This window comes from Schistocerca cancellata, chromosome 7, assembly GCF_023864275.1.
Source record: "Schistocerca cancellata isolate TAMUIC-IGC-003103 chromosome 7, iqSchCanc2.1, whole genome shotgun sequence".
Lineage (NCBI taxonomy): Eukaryota > Metazoa > Arthropoda > Insecta > Orthoptera > Acrididae > Schistocerca > Schistocerca cancellata.
In genome coordinates, this window is record NC_064632.1 from 45,865,867 (window position 1) to 45,883,435 (window position 17,569).

Consider the following 17,569-nt stretch of genomic DNA (forward strand, 5'->3'; position numbering starts at 1 on the left):
GAGTTCCGCACTCCGTCTACGTAGACAGCTAGACGGCTGCCACGGCCCTTGCTAGCCGACCTCTGTGCCCGAGTAGGCCGCGCGGGCCCTTCAGCCTTGCTCCTTGACTTCTGCGCCGACCGGGAAGCACGAGGGGAAAGGTGGCGCGGTGGTGGGGGTGGCACGAGTTGTAGCAGCAGGAGGAGTAGGAGTAGGAGCAGGAGCAGGAGTAGGAGTAGGTGGGTCAGTGGGCGGAAGGGGGGGGGGATGGGGGTTCGCGACGGGCGGGGAGGGGGGGACACGTTTCGGCGCGGCGCGGCGCAGCGGCCGGCCCTGTATGCAGTCGCACCGCGTCTTCCGAGCCGGCGACACCACCTGTGCTGTGCTTTCGCTCTCGTCTGTCTGTCTGTCAGTCTACCTGCCGCTGCCGCCGTTGTTTGTGTGTCCGCTGCCACGTGCGAACTCGCCGCGTCCTCTGCCAGACCGCCACGTGCCCGCCCAGAGGTTGCTGTCGGGAATCGCGCCCCCTTCTGCACGTGAGTACGGCGACGCACTGTGTTGTTGTTGTTGTTGTTGTTGTTCCAGAGAGTGCGTCTGCGTAGTAGACTCACAGCTCCCATCCAAGTCTCCAGTCGTGGCCACGCACGTCGCACCGCGAATTCTCTGTCAGCAAACCTGAAACTACGTCTTCTTTTTACGCTTCGATGTTGTTAGAACAGAAACATTAAAACAACTTTTATTTTCATTCATGACTCTTTTCGAGGGTTTACATCCACTACCTTCGGTGGGACAGTGCATTAAATTATTACTCCTTTTCTCATCTGTAGTAAATTGTCTCTCTTACCATCATTTCGCAACAAATAAGATACCGCGTATCACTTATTATAGTATTATTGCACCGAAGTCATAGATTATTTACAATACGGAAGATACTTAATAGATGTTCCAATAAAATTTACGATGTGTATCGTCGTAAATATAAGGCAGAAAACCACGAAACAAAATCACGAACAGTCTGGAGGTCACGCAAAAGTCGTAGACCACCCTCTGTTCTTTCCAGTGGAATACCTTGTAAGTAGTTCTGACATTGTTTATAATATGAACCCAGTGCCATAATATGATAACAAGTGGCAACCCAAAAAAAAAATCTAGTGTGGTTCACTGGTCTACCATGAAGATGAGGAGTGTACACCCTCGAAACGCATCGTAGAATAAAATAAAAGTTAGTGACACATGTATTTGTTTTCGTTTGTGTTTTACATTATAAACAGTGGCAGTTCGCAATTCGCAATCTAATATGGAAGACTTAAGGTTCGACGTTGTTGCTCCTTGTGATTCTGCTACTGTGTCGTGCCTGGACTTTATAAACCATAACAGTGCATTTAATCGAAGACATCGTACCTCAAGACTATCTTGTTTCCAATCGTTCAGGTTGTACCAGGCTTAGCCTGTTTCAAACGTGTTTTTGTGGTGTGCTGGCGGGATGAACGTAGGGAATTTCACTTCCTTATATCTTCATCCACGTTTCAACTTGCGGGGAATGTCAACAACGATGTTCGTAAAAAGTGAGCGCATCCGCGGTTTCTCCCGAGCTTACTGGGGGCGCTTGTCATCTCTTGTCTCTAGATCTGGACTCTTTCACTGGTACTGTCACACACTTAAAGTCACGTGACTGGGTAAGTAACACGTCGGCCCTTAGATAAGGTTATTATTTACATTTCGTGAGAAAGAGTATCCACATGATATTAATCACAGTTTTCTATTTAGAATAATGTTGGATATTATTGCTAACTTACTTATCACTAAGAAAATTACTAAACAATTACATTTTATGGTAGAAAGTCATGAGGTTTCAGGAAACGTGTCGAAAATTCTGACAGAAAATAGGCAGGTTCTAACCAGTTCATGTTTCCATAATGAGGATAAAATTTATCTTCCATGGATGGAGAAAGAACACAATAACGTGATACATATGTCATCTGTAAAGTCAAATGTGACAGTTGCTTGCTATTACGTGAATTAACTGTCCTTAAGTATCTTCTAGGCTTTTACTGAATTGTTTGTTTGCATACAGATTTCAGAGCAGTGTACATCTCTTTAGAATGAGAGAATTCATTTCGTTGCTTTAGGGTTCTACAAATGTCGTACTACTGTCATACCAAAACACCGACCAATCAGCCACCAGTAAAAAGTACATGCGCTCTTGTGAACATCATACGTACAAGAATGAAAGTACAAATACAAAATTCTGATGTCTGGTTCCCAAGTATTCCTCAAGTGAAGCACTCATTAAAGACATACAGCCCACAATAATACAGCTATCCATCATCATAAACGCTTGTAGTTCTATATGAACTTAGAGTTTCTGTCAACTAGAGTCCGTATCGAGTGAATATTTACGGGTATTGCTAGAGATTGTACAACAGTAACATAGTATCCCAGTTAATAATATTCAGCGCACAATTCTGCTAAAAACTTGACACACGAGTTGAACTCACGACTTTGAACCATACAGTATTTAATTATAGCATTCAGGCTGAAAAGCGCCATTCGATGACAACGGTCATTTAATCATCAAAATACTGGGATTTTGCCACCGGGCGGAAATAACTTTAAAACGCTGCTGGTAGCTACAGCATCTGACGTTGTGTGGTAAATAATAGCTACTGCTGTCGCTGAAGAACTGGAATACAAACCTCTCGTCGCAGGCGATCGGTAATACGATATGCTGTAAGTAATAAGAAGAACCAAACAGTTATTATGGTCTCTCGTTATGATTTTTATAGACTTCTGATCTTACCATAGAGTTGAAAAAAAAAATTATGCTTGTTTCTGCGATGCGGTTGAATTCTGTAACGGCGTGGAAGACCGACCAATGGCAGCACGCTCCACCACGCGGCCGTCCTAATTGCTAATTATCATCTGCCAACTGTTGCGTCTGCGTCGAAAACGCTTAAGCCTGTTCGTGTTTTAGCCATTAAATGATACTGCTCCCTGCAGAAAAGTTTTTTGGTGGAAAAAAATGTTAATGGGTATCTCATACTTCACAAAACGACACCTGATTTGTAAATGTTTCTCTAATGCCGCATTATTATTAAATCAGCTGGCTGGAGTAAGTAACAAGTGAACAATTCTGTTCGAAATGAATGATCTGCTGCGGCATTGGTACGAGAATAGTGTGTACGCCACACACACACGGATGGAGTGAGTGGCCTTCGGAGGGGTGAGGGATGCAGCAGGAGGAGAACATACATCCCTTCATTTGACTGACGTTGTCAACAATTGATGCCTGAGGTTATAAATCCTGCGGTCTACCGCAGGTGGAAAAACCGAGTCCTCCTGTTAGTATAAAATAACAGCTGACAAGACTATCAGCGTGGAAACAAATCTGCCAGCAGAAATTGAGGGAGTGCATCAGTGCTGTTTGTTCCGCTCACTGAACTAGTGTTACCGGCAATTTTGTCTCTGGCTTACAGAGAAAAAGTCCGTTCAACATATGTTGTTATGCTAATAAATGACAGCTATAAGTTCTAAATGAAAACTTCATCCTATCACTTTTTTTTTAAGTTGTAAACTAGCCTTTTCTTATGTATTCTGGCACTTGTCATTTCCTCTTATATAGTGTTTCTCATATGTGCAATAAGGTATTTTTTTTTTAAATATGACGTGAGACCTGTTTTTTAAATCTCAGTTCGCACTTTTCATTAAGCTGACAGCTCAATATTACCTACACATCATTCCAACAATACTTCAGTCTGGTATTATTTATAAGAGAAAATTTATATATCAAATTTATTTGGATTTGATGTGTATTGTAATTTATAACGAACTGGCAACAAGTGTAAGGGGCACTTGAGATTCTATGTATGACGAACGCTTTTGCTTGCTGTGTAGGATTGTAAAGAGCACCCTCAGTGTGAACAGGACTATGGGCATATAAAAGTCGTTTTAGCAACATGTACGTTAAGCTTTCTGGGTCTGCTTCTCGCTACTAAACGTTATGTTTGTCTTGTCATATCACATTTTAGCTGTACAACTGCTAAAACGCGTCCTGCTGTATCCCGCTCAAATGTCTGATCGCCATGTTTCTTACTCTTTTAGTAGTTTCGATGCCCATACTGTAACTGAAATGTAGCTAGCTCTGCAATAAAACACATATTGTATATGCGACCGGTTGCTGTGCAATAAAATGTAGATTTGTATGGGACTGATTGGTGTGTTCATTCCCATATCACAACATTTTCACAGTCGCTGAGCACAACAGTTCCTATGGCACTCAAACTGAAGCTTAGAATTTCTGTGTTATAAGGTTTTGGCTGGTGTAATAAAACCGTATACAAGCTGTTTAAAAAAAGTGTCATGTATTCTTACAGGATATAAATTACAAATCTAAAAATAGCCTACAAACATATGTCTCGTAACAAATTCTTGTTGAATGTCATCTGTCTGTTGAAGCTACTAGAAGTGCTCAATGTGGCTACTTTTTAATCTCTCTCATTCTTCAGCCCTCAACTTCAGTTAAACAAGAACTCATGTACACACATCCAGTTGCCTCGGAGTTGGTCATGCATGGGCCACACGCTTCAGTAACGTGTGCATGTTGCCAATGGTTGTGGGAGCATACCAGTGACTTAAAATGTCCTTATATCCATCAGACGCGGGGACTAAGGTCAGGTGAACGGGGAAGTCATACTACTGGACATCCTCGATCAATCCATCACTCATGATTGTTTCAGGTGTAGAGAATCGGGTGCTCCCATTCGTGCAGAAACCTTACCCGTTGTATTTCTGCCATTTCCAGAATGAAACAACGGGACTCCGTTTCACTGTTTATGTTGTTAGCTCAAAAATTTTCAAATGTGTGTGAAATCTTATGGGACTTAACTGCTAAGGTCATCAGTCCCTAAGCTTACACACTACTTAACCTAAATTATCCTAAGGACAAATACTCACACTCATGCCCAAGGGATGACTCGAACCTCCGCCGGGACCAGCCGCAATGTTGTTAGCACTCCAGGGAATCACTAAAATCACCAATCTTGTCATGGCCCCAGCACAACCTCAAAACGATGCATACGGACACAGATGTACGTGCTGTGTCTAACATCAGCATGACAGTGAGAGGACTAAGCACGGAGGCAAAAACAAGCAACAGGAAATCAGTAATTGACGTCAATAGTAAGGCATCTTACATAAATGGGTGCTGGCGTTTTACGACACAAGTACAATGGCCTACCTCTCAACAAGAATTTGCTTCCAAACAGGAGTTTGTAGGACGTTTTCTTCCTGCTTTTGACCAGCATTCTGTACGAATATGAAGCACTTTATTACCAATAGAACCTTGTATTTCTTCGTGCTCGACACCAATCTAATCGTCTCTACACGTTAGTAACAGATAAATCATTTAGTAGATATCGTGATATGTATCCTGTCCCTTCTTCTTCCCAATATCTGTACTGAAGCTAATGTCAGGTCTGAAACGTTCCCATTTCCCTTCAGATATACCTGTTGCATAACTGTTCTTCAAGCAATGAAGACACCCTTCCTTTCAGTAGAGGCTTTAAAGAAGTACTCCATTTTTTCTCGTTCGCTCTGCACACTGTTCCACATTTTGTTGTGTCACTGGGATTTTGACATGTTATTTATACACCTCCTTTCAGATAATTCCCACGGTTTTGGTTCCATTTGAAGCACACGCTTGTGAAACAAATTCTAGATGATCTATCAACCAGTCGTATCAAAGATCAGCACTAACACATTTCTCTTGTAGAAGACTACTTGTTGTCGCTGCATGTACGCTTCCTGACTTTTCCCTACTAACCCAGCTGATAACCTGGTTAAAATACTCCTATGAATCGTTTGGAGGATGAGCGTTCAATACCCTATCCTTGGGCGTAACACAATCTTCTCCTTCCAGATACATAGGTTACGTCCAGAGGGTGTCGCAAAAAGTTGATTTGTAACGTGCATCACTTGAGTTTTGAGCATTCGTCCATTGTTTAACAGCAGCAGCTCTGAGATACAAATAGAGTTGTCACTTTTATTAACACATTTTCGTCACACAGTTCCATATCACGTGTCACTGAACAACTGCTGACAGAGCAACTTTCCTACGAATATTTACAACTACGGCGCTGACTCTAACTTTAAACCAAAAGCGTGCCAGGACAAGACAACAGACAGCGAAAATTTGCACAAGGGAACTCGGAACAGAAGCGGCGCTGGCGCTCAGTGGCAGCTGCCACCTGTATGTTGCTGCATTGTTGACACAGGATATTACTTCCTACAGTGTTCACTCAGATGAATATGCCCTCCTGTGCTCAGGGCCGGTTGCACAATATTTTTCACTGCTTTATAAAATGAACATCAACAAAAGCAAAACGAAAACGAGGATAATGCAATCTAGTCGAATTAAATCAGGTGATACTGAGGGAATTTGATTAGGAAATGAGCCACTTAAAGAAGTAGATGAGTTTTGGTACTTGGGCAGCAAAGTAACTGACGATCGTGGAAGTAGAGAGAATATAAAACGTAGACTGCTGATGGCAAGAAAGGCGTTTATGAAGCAGAGAAAAATATAGATTCAAGAGCCAGGAAGTCTTCTCTGAAAGTGTTTATATGGAGCGTAGCCATTTATGCAAGTCAAACATCGACGGTGAACATTTTAGATGAGAATAGAAGCTTCTGAAATGTGGTGCTACAGAAGGATGCTGAAGACTGTGTTGGTAGATTATGTAACTAATGAGGAGGTACTGAATGGGATCGGAGAGAAGAGAAATTTGTGGCACAACTTGGCTAGAAGAAGGGGTCGGTTCGTAGGACACAGTCTGAGGCTTCAAGGGATCACCAATTTAGTACTGAAGGGAAGTGTGGAGGGTAAAAGTCGTAGAGGGAGACCAACAGATGAGTACAGTAATCGGATTCAGAAGGATGTAGGTAGTGACTCGGAGATGAACAGGCTTGCGCAGGATAGAGTAGCATGAAGAGCTGCATCAAACCAGTCTTTGGACTAAAGACCGCAACAACAACAACAACAACAATTGTGAGGCACAGTGTACACATATTTTCACCTTAGACACCCCTTGGCGCCCCTCTCTGCCTCCGCCCCAAGCAGCCGTGTGATTCGTCCAGTACGGAAGTTTTAGGCCCAGTGCACACAGAAATGGCATAGCGCGGACGCCTGGTGGCGGCTGGTCAGGTACCTGGCGCGGACTGGACGTGAGCAATTCGCACTGATGTAGCGCTGTCTGGGAGATGCGAAACGGTCGTGCTGCGGATAGATCAAAATATATCGTCTTTATCAGTCGAAGACGTAGATGCACTGAATCTTTTGTAACTCGTAAACGCTGAGCAGTGTAAAAGGTACTCGATACATCCGTTATGGTTGAAAAAAGGAAAAAAGAAATGGCACTTTCGACGGAATGAAAGAACTGAACATGTTTCTTGATCGTTTGCAGCAGTTTTACAGAATGCCTGAAAAGTGTTTCTGTATTGCGCTAGACAAAGTGAAGGACAGCATCCAGAGAAAAGTAACGAAATATTCTGATCATAATTCCCATTTTTCACATGATTTTCATTTGAACGTAAGCCTAAGCATTGCTGATTTTGTGAGGGATTTTCAAAATATGACGACACTTTTCCAAAATCTGATCACGCGTAAATATTTGACAGCTGAAAAAAAAAATCTAAACGCCTCCCAAGCAGGCCATGAAGACCCAACATTACCGACCGGCCGATGTGTCATCCTCAGGTCATAGGCATCACTGGATGCGGATACGGAGGGGCATGTGGTCAGCACACCACTTTCCCGGCCGTATTTCAGTTTCCGAGACCGGAGCTGCAACTTCTCAATCAAGTAGCTCTTCAGTTTGCCTCACAGGGACTGAGTGCATCCCGCTTACCAACAGCGCTCGGCAGACCAGATGGTCACCCATCCAAGTGCTAGCGCAGCTCGACAGCGCTTAATTTCGGTGATTGGACGGGAACCGGCGTTACCACTGCGGCAAGGCCGTTGGCAAATATTTCACAGCGGCAGACCAGAAATTCCTCGTTGCAGGGCACAGTTTCCTAACAAGAGACAGAAGTTTTGCCCTTCTAGAAAGTAACAAAATGTCCTTTCACTCAGGAAACTGGATTCCAGTCATTATCAGCAGCAAAGACAACCGATTGCTTCTGTCCAATGCGGAACCAAAGGATTTCAGGGATCTGAGCGTACTAGACCTTTGGGCTGCACAGATGCTCATCGAAAATAACTGAGTACGTCTGGCTACACGTTTCATCTGACAAAGGTACTACATTAAGTGGAAGGAAAAGTAATGACATCCAGTAACTGCACATTTGTGAAACCATTGAAAAGAAGCCGACAGGTGCGGGGAAAGGAAATATGCTACTAGGTAACTTTACAGTTTCCCCTAGCTTGTGTGACAAAATTCTTACTTGACATGTGACAGTATATCCTAGCTGGAAACCGAAGCTTCTGTGAGCAACCACCAAGTGAAAAGTGGATGTGCAAGTCCTGTCTGGAAAATCCAATTGACTGAGGACGAAAATGCTGACTAGACATGTTTAACTGCAACAGGAATAGTGTTAAATTTTTCCGCATCTTCTGCTGCTCCATGTGCAGATTTGTATTGCAGTAAACATTATGGGTTTTGATCTGTGTTGCTGTACTTTCTCAAAATAACGTTTCCATTCCTGCAATAAGTACCTCAGAAAAACCAAAGAATTTCAGCAGCACAACGATCTAACTGTACAGATTCAATGTCGTTCGCCGTCCAGGAAAATAAAAAAGAGAGTTCTATTTTTTGAAAGATGACTTAAGTAATTGTGTAATTGATATAAAAATATGCGAAATTTCGTTTGCCTCATACACACGGCCTGAACCAAGAATGCCCAAATATGCAAGCACACGATAAGTAAACAAATAGGTAAACATAAAACATCCAGAATACAGAACACTTTTGTTACATCAATAGCAAAATCCCATTTCTCACAGATTGCTCACTGGAACACACGATGTTTCTTCGATAATATGTGAATGAAAATAGTTGCTGAATGTTTCGCAATTGAAACTGTTAGTGTAGTCAAGAAGCAATAAATATACAGTATATAGCTAATTCTGGAGCTGGATCTGCGACTGTCTGTTTCTAGTTTTAAAATGAAAATAACTCTTAGTGCAATAGTAACTTAAATGCGGTTGTAACTGATTTCATGAATCACGTGCGAAAGAGAAACACGAGCCACAAATTCGCATAGGGCGCGGTCATAACATCGAGTGCTGCGCGTCGTAGCGCGTCGAGCCAAACGTCAAAGTGAATCCACTACTTACTCGGGAATGAAGAGAGGCATCGCTCTGCTCCTATCGTTAAAAAACAATTTCGATATGTTAGCTGCATTTCGTACGCAGCAACCTATGTACTTAGACCCACCAAACGTGAGCTGAACAGCAACTACATTCTTCACTGCAAAGTTTTCAAAATATGCCCAATGTTTTACTTGTTTGTAAAAAAGTATCACAATAACCACGGGCAATAACAAAAATAAAACTAATTCATTATCGAGCTGTGAGTTTGCCAAAGTCCAATGAAAAAGACTGGATTGCGGTTAATATTCGCGAAACCCTGAACAGTGGTCTGTCAGCGGAACTAGCTTTCAGCAGCCTAGGACTCAATCAAAACGAACTTCGTCTCCCTGGTTGGGTACGTTATTATGTGGACACGGCATTTGGACTACGGAACTCATAGCCCTACTGCTGGATAACTCAGACAAAATTTCCAGTCGCTGTGATGAATGGTAGGTAGCCTCTAAATGTGGAAATATGTACGTTAATGCGGATGAGTAGGAAGGATAAACCCGTAATGTTCGCATACAAATATCTGTGTATAACGTTGGAAAGCGACATGAAACGGAACGAGAATTTGAGAACTAGGGTAGGAATGACGAATGGTCGACTTGTGTTTATTGGGAGAATTTTAGGAAAGTGTGATTTACCTGTAAAGGAGACCGCACATACGACGCTGGTGTGCTACCTGTTGTTGAGTACTGCTCGATTGTATCGGATTCGTACCAGGTCGGATTGAAGGAGGACATCGAAGCACTTAAGAGGCGGGTTGCTAGATTTTATTACCGGCTGGTTCGAACAACACGTAAGTGTTACGGAAATCCTTTGGGAACTCAAATGGGAATCCATGGACGGATGGCGACATTCTTTTCGAGCAACACTATTGAGAAAAGGTTAGAGAACCGACGTCTGAAGCTAACTGCCGAACGGCTCTGCTGCGGCCAACATACACTCCTGGAAATGGAAAAAAGAACACATTGACACCGGTGTGTCAGACCCACCATACTTGCTCCGGACACTGCGAGAGGGCTGTACAAGCAATGATCACACGCACGGCACAGCGGACACACCAGGAACCGCGGTGTTGGCCGTCGAATGGCGCTAGCTGCGCAGCATTTGTGCACCGCCGCCGTCAGTGTCAGCCAGTTTGCCGTGGCATACGGAGCTCCATCGCAGTCTTCAACACTGGTAGCATGCCGCGACAGCGTGGACGTGAACCGTATGTGCAGTTGACGGACTTTGAGCGAGGGCGTATAGTGGGCATGCGGGAGGCCGGGTGGACGTACCGCCGAATTGCTCAACACGTGGAGCGTGAGGTCTCCACAGTACATCGATGTTGTCGCCAGTGGTCGGCGGAAGGTGCACGTGCCCGTCGACCTGGGACCGGACCGCAGCGACGCACGGATGCACGCCAAGACCGTAGGATCCTACGCAGTGCCGTAGGGGACCGCACCGCCACTTCCCAGCAAATTAGGGACACTGTTGCTCCTGGGGTATCGGCGAGGACCATTGGCAACCGTCTCCATGAAGCTGGGCTACGGTCCCGCACACCGTTAGGCCGTCTTCCGCTCACGCCCCAACATCGTGCAGCCCGCCTCCAGTGGTGTCGCGACAGGCGTGAATGGAGGGACGAATGGAGACGTGTCGTCTTCAGCGATGAGAGTCGCTTCTGCCTTGGTGCCAATGATGGTCGTATGCGTGTTTGGCGCCGTGCAGGTGAGCGCCACAATCAGGACTGCATACGACCGAGGCACACAGGGCCAACACCCGGCATCATGGTGTGGGGAGCGATCTCCTGCACTGGCCGTACACCACTGGTGATCGTCGAGGGGACACTGAATAGTGCACGGTACATCCAAACCGTCATCGAACCCATCGTTCTACCATTCCTAGACCGGCAAGGGAACTTGCTGTTCCAACAGGACAACGCACGTCCGCATGTATCCCGTGCCACCCAACGTGCTCTAGAAGGTGTAAGTCAACTACCCTGGCCAGCAAGATCTCCGGATCTGTCCCCCATTGAGCATGTTTGGGACTGGATGAAGCGTCGTCTCACGCGGTCTGCACGTCCAGCACGAACGCTGGTCCAACTGAGGCGCCAGGTGGAAATGGCATGGCAAGCCGTTCCACAGGACTACATCCAGCATCTCTACGATCATCTCCATGGGAGAATAGCAGCCTGCATTGCTGCGAAAGGTGGATATACACTGTACTAGTGCCGACATTGTGCATGCTCTGTTGCCTGTGTCTATGTGCCTGCGGTTCTGTCAGTGTGATCATGTGATGTATCTGACCCCAGGAATGTGTCAATAAAGTTTCCCCTTCCTGGGACAATGAATTCACGGTGTTCTTATTTTAATTTCCAGGAGTGTACATTGCACCTAAGGACCACAAAGATAAGATACGAGAAATTAGGGCTCATACGGAGGCACATAGATAGTCGCTTTTCCCTCGCTCTATTTGCGAGTGCAACGGGATAGGAAATGACTAGGAGTGGTATAGGGTTCCCTCCCCCACGCGCCCTACGGTGGCTTGCGGAGTATCTATGTACATGTAGATCTAGATGTCGTGTAGGGTTGCGCACTAAATAGTTTAAGAGCCATATAGTTTAAGTCTTGATAATTCACCGTTTTTTCATCTAATCTCTTGCAGATATTTGTATTTTTGATGGTATTTAGGCTCGCAGACGAATCGTGGGTGAATACATCCACGGTATGGGATGACAGTGTTTCCCACACTCTACTACAATTGCTCTAACGTGTAGATTTGAATGAAGTGTTAGCAAGCCTTGACTGGTCAAGTGCAAATTTACTATTGAGATTAAAATTTGTGCAAGTTAAGGGGTTCTACGTCAGGGAATTGAGGACGGGTGGCGGGGAAGCATAATTCAGTCATGTTTGTGCTCTGCTAGGGGCTGCAATCATCCAATTATGTAGCTCATTAAAGACTTACAATATTGCAAAACAACGCCAAGACCGCTGCCACTATAAGAAAACGGTACAGTTTCTCGCAGACAGCCTCATAACCAAACAATGCAATATTTACTAAATCGACTGTCTTAACCCATTCACGCGGCTGAGCACAATCTGGGAAAATTATTTCCACGTAGAAACACATGAGAGTCTGCCACAGATATCAGGAGGGGGCAAGTTCTCCCTCTCCTCCCCCCTCTGCCCCCCCGCGTCGACCCTCCGCTCACTCGAACCCCGTTGCGGATGCCCATGGGTACGAGCATTGCAAGGATGCTTCCCATTCCAAATCATTTTTCCATTCTGTGCGAATATTGAATGCGGGGAAAAAAGCCTACCGAAATTCTTCTGTAGGGGCTGTAATTAGTCTAATCTTGTCTTTGTTGTCCCTTGAAGACCGATATACTGGAGACTCTACTATATTTTAGTTTACTCCTCATTTAATATTGCTTCTTGAACATTTTTAAGCACCCTTTTCTTTACGATAAATTTGCCGTCTGTCTGCAAGCATCTGCTAGTTCGGGTTCTCCTACATTTCCGAGACACTCTTCCGTCACTCAAACGAACCTGTGACTTTTCCTGTTGCCTTTCGTCAGATACGTCCAAAATCTTCTGTTAGTAGTATTTGGTACGAGTCTCACATCAGCAATATTCTAGGCTGGGCCATACAAGTCTTTTGTAACCAATCTCCTTTGCACACTGATTTTATTTTTCCGGCATCCTGCCAGTAAATTACAGTTTGCCACTTGCTTTACCTAATACTGAACTACGTGATCTTTACATTTCGTACTGCAACAAATTGTCGTACCCGGTTATTTATATGAGTGCCTCACTGATATTGCAGTCGTAAGATAGTAGGGTTCTGCGTACATATATACCATTCTGACGCGAAAAATTCAGATCCGTAAATTACATCTCCTCCTTGTCGCGTTACGGCCTCTGTAGGATCACGGGTAGCCCCTTCGTGGACTGCGTTTTCCCCTTCTTCTCTCAGAACCTCTTCATTCTTTCTCGTCTTCTCTCCCGCTCTTCTTCCGAGAACTTCAGTGTCCTTTTTTCCTGTCTGCTCCACTGGTGACACTCTAATATTTTCCTGTATTCTTCTCTGTCGTTGATCTCCAGTATATTGGTCAGTGTATATTCGTTCCTCTAATTTTCCTTTCCATCGACCTTGATCCCCATTTCCAGTCAGTCCTTCCCAGCCGGCCGGAGTGGCCGAGCGGTTCTAGACACTGCAGTTTGGAGCCGAGCGACCGCTACGGTCGCAGGTTCGAATCCTGCCTCGGGCATGGATGTGTGTGATGTCCTTAGGTTAGTTAGGTTTAAGTAGTTTTAAGTTCTAGGCGACTGATGACCTCAGAAGTTAGTGATTTCCCTGAATCGCTTCAGGCAAATGCCGGGATGGTTCCTTTCAAAGGGCACGGCCGACTTCCTTCCCCGTCCTTCCCTAATCCGATGAGACCGATGACCTCGCTGTCTGGTCTCCTTCCCCAAAAACAACCAACAACCAACCTCAGAAAATAAGTCGCATAGTGTTCAGAGCCATTTGAACCATTTTTGAAGTCCTTCCAAAGTTCAACAACCCACTTGGTTCCTGTTTTCCCCCTTGCTCAAATAGTTCAAATGGCTCTGAGCACTATGGGACTTAACATATGAGGTCATCAGTCCCCTAGAACTTAGTACTATTTAAACCTAACCAACCTACGGACACACATCCATGCCCGAGGCAGGATTCGAACCTGCGGCCTTAGCGGTCGGGCGGTTCCTGACTGAAGCGACTAGATCCGCTCGGCCACAGCAGCCGGCTTTCCCCTTGTCTTCCCTGTTGTTTCCCACGTTCTCTTAGTCATTCTGTCCATACTCATCCTAACTACGTGTCCAGCAAACCTTGCCCTTTTGAGTCTGATTTCCCGGGATATTGATCCGTAAATTACATCCCTACATCTTTTTAATCTGAACGCGCCTCAGATCTCCTCACTTTCTTTGGCGTTCCCTGCGTATGGACATAACTTTTGACTGGAAAAAGCATTTTATCCCATGAACAACGCCGGCCGAAGTGGTCGCACGGTTCTGGCGCTGCAGTCTGGAACCGCGAGACCGCTACGGTCGCAGGTTCGAATCCTGCCTCGGGCATGGATGTGTGTGGTGTCCTTAGGTTAGTTAGGTTTAACTAGTTCTAAGTTCTAGGGGACTAATGACCTCAGCAGTTGAGTCCCATAGTGCTCAGAGCCATTTGAACCATTTGAACCCATGAACAACAAAAACAAAACAACAAAATTAATATATTGGGAAGTAGTAGGATCACTGTCACACCTCTCCCTGTATTGTAAATGTCACCTAGAATGTTTTGGAACACTGTTACAAGAAACAGCGATGTAATAATATTATGATTTATTTAGTGCACACAGTCGTGGCCGCATATAAGTTGCTACTTTTTATTTTTAGATAACCGGTTTTGATCTACTACAGAGAACATCATCAGATCTACATTCCATGGAGCAGACCAGTCCGTTCTGTCTTGGGGAATCCTGCTCTTGTTCTCCACCCCAGCACGGACGGGTCTGCTCCATGGAATGTAGATCTGATGAGGTTCTCGGTAGTGGATCGAAACGGTCATCAAAACATAAAGAATAATAAGCTATATTATGGGACCACGACTATGTTTATTAAATGTAATATCACCAAAACGTCTTAGCGGATAGCTCATTTATCTGTGACAGTGAGCTTTTTGGAGGAAAGCGAATGAATTTCCTTCTGACAGGATTTTGTTTGATGATAAGAGTCGCTAGTAGTTATAAAAGTAACGAAGTATTAATTTACTTGTTCTGATGCAAGAAATGATTCATTGACTAAATATTTATCAAGATGAACCTGGAGCTAGTCACTTTACTTAACAGTCTTTGAAATGAAAATAGCAAATATATAAAATGAAGCTGACACATAACTTTAGCAATGAAGGGGATCAACATGATAAACCAGGTGGGACTTTCATTCATTGTGGAGGGAGCCCGGCTTATGTTCCAGATGTTGCTGCACCTACCATCTCAGCGTACAACTGTCATATCTTACGAGAACATAGAAAACTAACAACTGGGTACCGCTGTCAGCAGTTACAGAGCCCGTGATACAGCGCGTGACAATAAAACGAGCAAGATTGAACACACCATTTTATATTAAAGAGGAGAGAATTGTACACAAAAGTGGAAAGAAAAGTATCAAATGATATACGTATGGCTGCAGTGCTTATGACTCTTTTGTTGACACCTCTGTCTATCTCTTCCTTTCTCACAAGTGATAGCTCCACTGCAGTTTCACACCGAAAGAAAAACAAAAAAGTCTGCGCTATACTTTTTATAGTAACCAGTGTATATCTGCAGGGCTATGCATATTACCTTGAGTGTGTCAGAACCGCGTTTCAGCAAGTTGTAAGCCTGAATGAAAATCTGCAGGCAGGAATACCGACAATAACAGGGCCCTCGTTCTGGGCGCTCCATAAAGCAGCTGCAGCCAGGGCCTAAATAATTCACGCAGCTCACAAGAGCCACGCTCAGAGGTGAATATGCTGCATTGTGGCTGCCAGCGAGGTGCTGCTAATGCAAGAAATGGCAAATTCAAGGGCTGCCGACTTTTTTTTAAAGAAAAAAAGATCTCCACTCGGCTGATTAAAACTGTATGTAGTAGCGGGATTCGAATGTAGACTCGTGTTGCGCCGAGGTAACACTATTAACTGAGCTCACCGTACTGAGCAATGAGAAGGTGAATGTCCGAACTCGGCACCTCATCTAGCACATAGTTTTAAAATTTGATTGAGAATCAACGTACATTTCTCAGCAGGTCATGCCTGTACACGAAACATGTGTCCAAAAGGAAGAACGGAAAGTATTTCAAGCGATTTTGACGGGGCGCTATCTCTGACATGGACAAACTGCTAAACAGGTCAATCAGTTGGACTCTGCGCACAGCTATTCCAAAATGAGAGTTCGCAACTGCTCCATCGTGATCCGTAACGTATTTCCAAGTCCAAGGATGTCATGCCGACGGAGTATCTTCAGTCCCCTTGACTTAAATTCTTCAAATATATTATCGGTCATATTGGCGTATGATTTGTAAGCTATATCTGGCTTCGATAACGCATTTAAATAGAAATAGCTTTATTATCTATATCTACATTTTAACCGTTCTCATATATAACCAGAAGCTGGCACCGCAGTTGCTTGTCGTATTCTGGCAAGAATATCTGAACGTCATTAGGATGTCGACACCACTTATGGATGTATAGATTACACACGATTATCACTGATAATGAAGCTACTACACTAATACGTATAGCTATACGAGCCTGTGTTAGATATAAAAGTAAGGATCAAATTGATTCCTCCGTTTTCCATAATGATAGAGGCCGTCTGGAGACTGAAAACGGTACAGAGAATGGCGTGATACATCTCATTACTACGATAGCTAAAGGCAGAATCATCTTCAAACGGTTCGCGAAGAATGGCAGCATATGTCAGTGGACTTAAACGTCTCACACCCATGAATTAACTACATTACCGTACTATCAGATGTTAGTACGTAATAGAGCTTCTCTGGACATACATGTTCTTACAGTGTTAATAAGATCAGTTGTTGCACTCGACAAAAGCGAAGTTGAAATACTCGTATTCCACGTATCAGTCGGAAGTCTTTGGCGACAGGTATTATGTTATCAGCGAGCCCATAGTAAGTAAAAGTTCTGAAAAACTGGGTCAAATGTGCGACAATGCGGCAGTAAGATTGCTTAAGAATTCCGTATGTCACTTGTGAAGTTCTGAGTTGAGAGAGACACTGCAGTAGAAGTTAACAAGTTGCCAATACTTGACACAAAACAGCAATCCACTACGCACAAAAGAAGTCGGCTTAATATAAGATGCACATAAAACGTAGTTGCTTAAGACTGTAATTGAATGGAAAAGTGAGGAGGACGCTTTTGTCCGTCGGTGGATGTCGACCAACTGATGATGCTGAACATACGAAACAGATTTCATTAATATCAACGACACCGAGAGCATTTACATTTCTCTTGTATTATGACCGCAAAAAAGACAGTGTTTACGAAAGAAGGCTAACAGAGAATGAGTAGACTCCTAAAAAAAGCAGCCGATAGCAAAGCCCATTTACATAATCTATAAGTGACATAAGGAAGGAAAGGCAAACCTACGTTTCTACCATTTGTAGACTTAAAGAAAGTTTTTGACATTGTTGACTGGAATACTCTCTTTCAAGTTCTGAAGGTAGCAGGGGA

General features: G+C 44.1%; 1 protein-coding gene across 1 annotated transcript in view; it reads left to right on the forward strand.

The window, feature by feature from the left end:
- The first annotated feature begins 316 nt into the window (after positions 1 to 316).
- The window catches only part of LOC126092637 (uncharacterized), a 375,354-nt gene continuing 358,101 nt past the window's right edge, over positions 317 to 17,569 (forward strand). The window contains exon 1 of the mRNA XM_049908360.1: positions 317 to 515. Coding sequence (XP_049764317.1) covers positions 317 to 515 — 199 coding nt within the window. The remainder of the gene's footprint in view (positions 516 to 17,569) is intronic.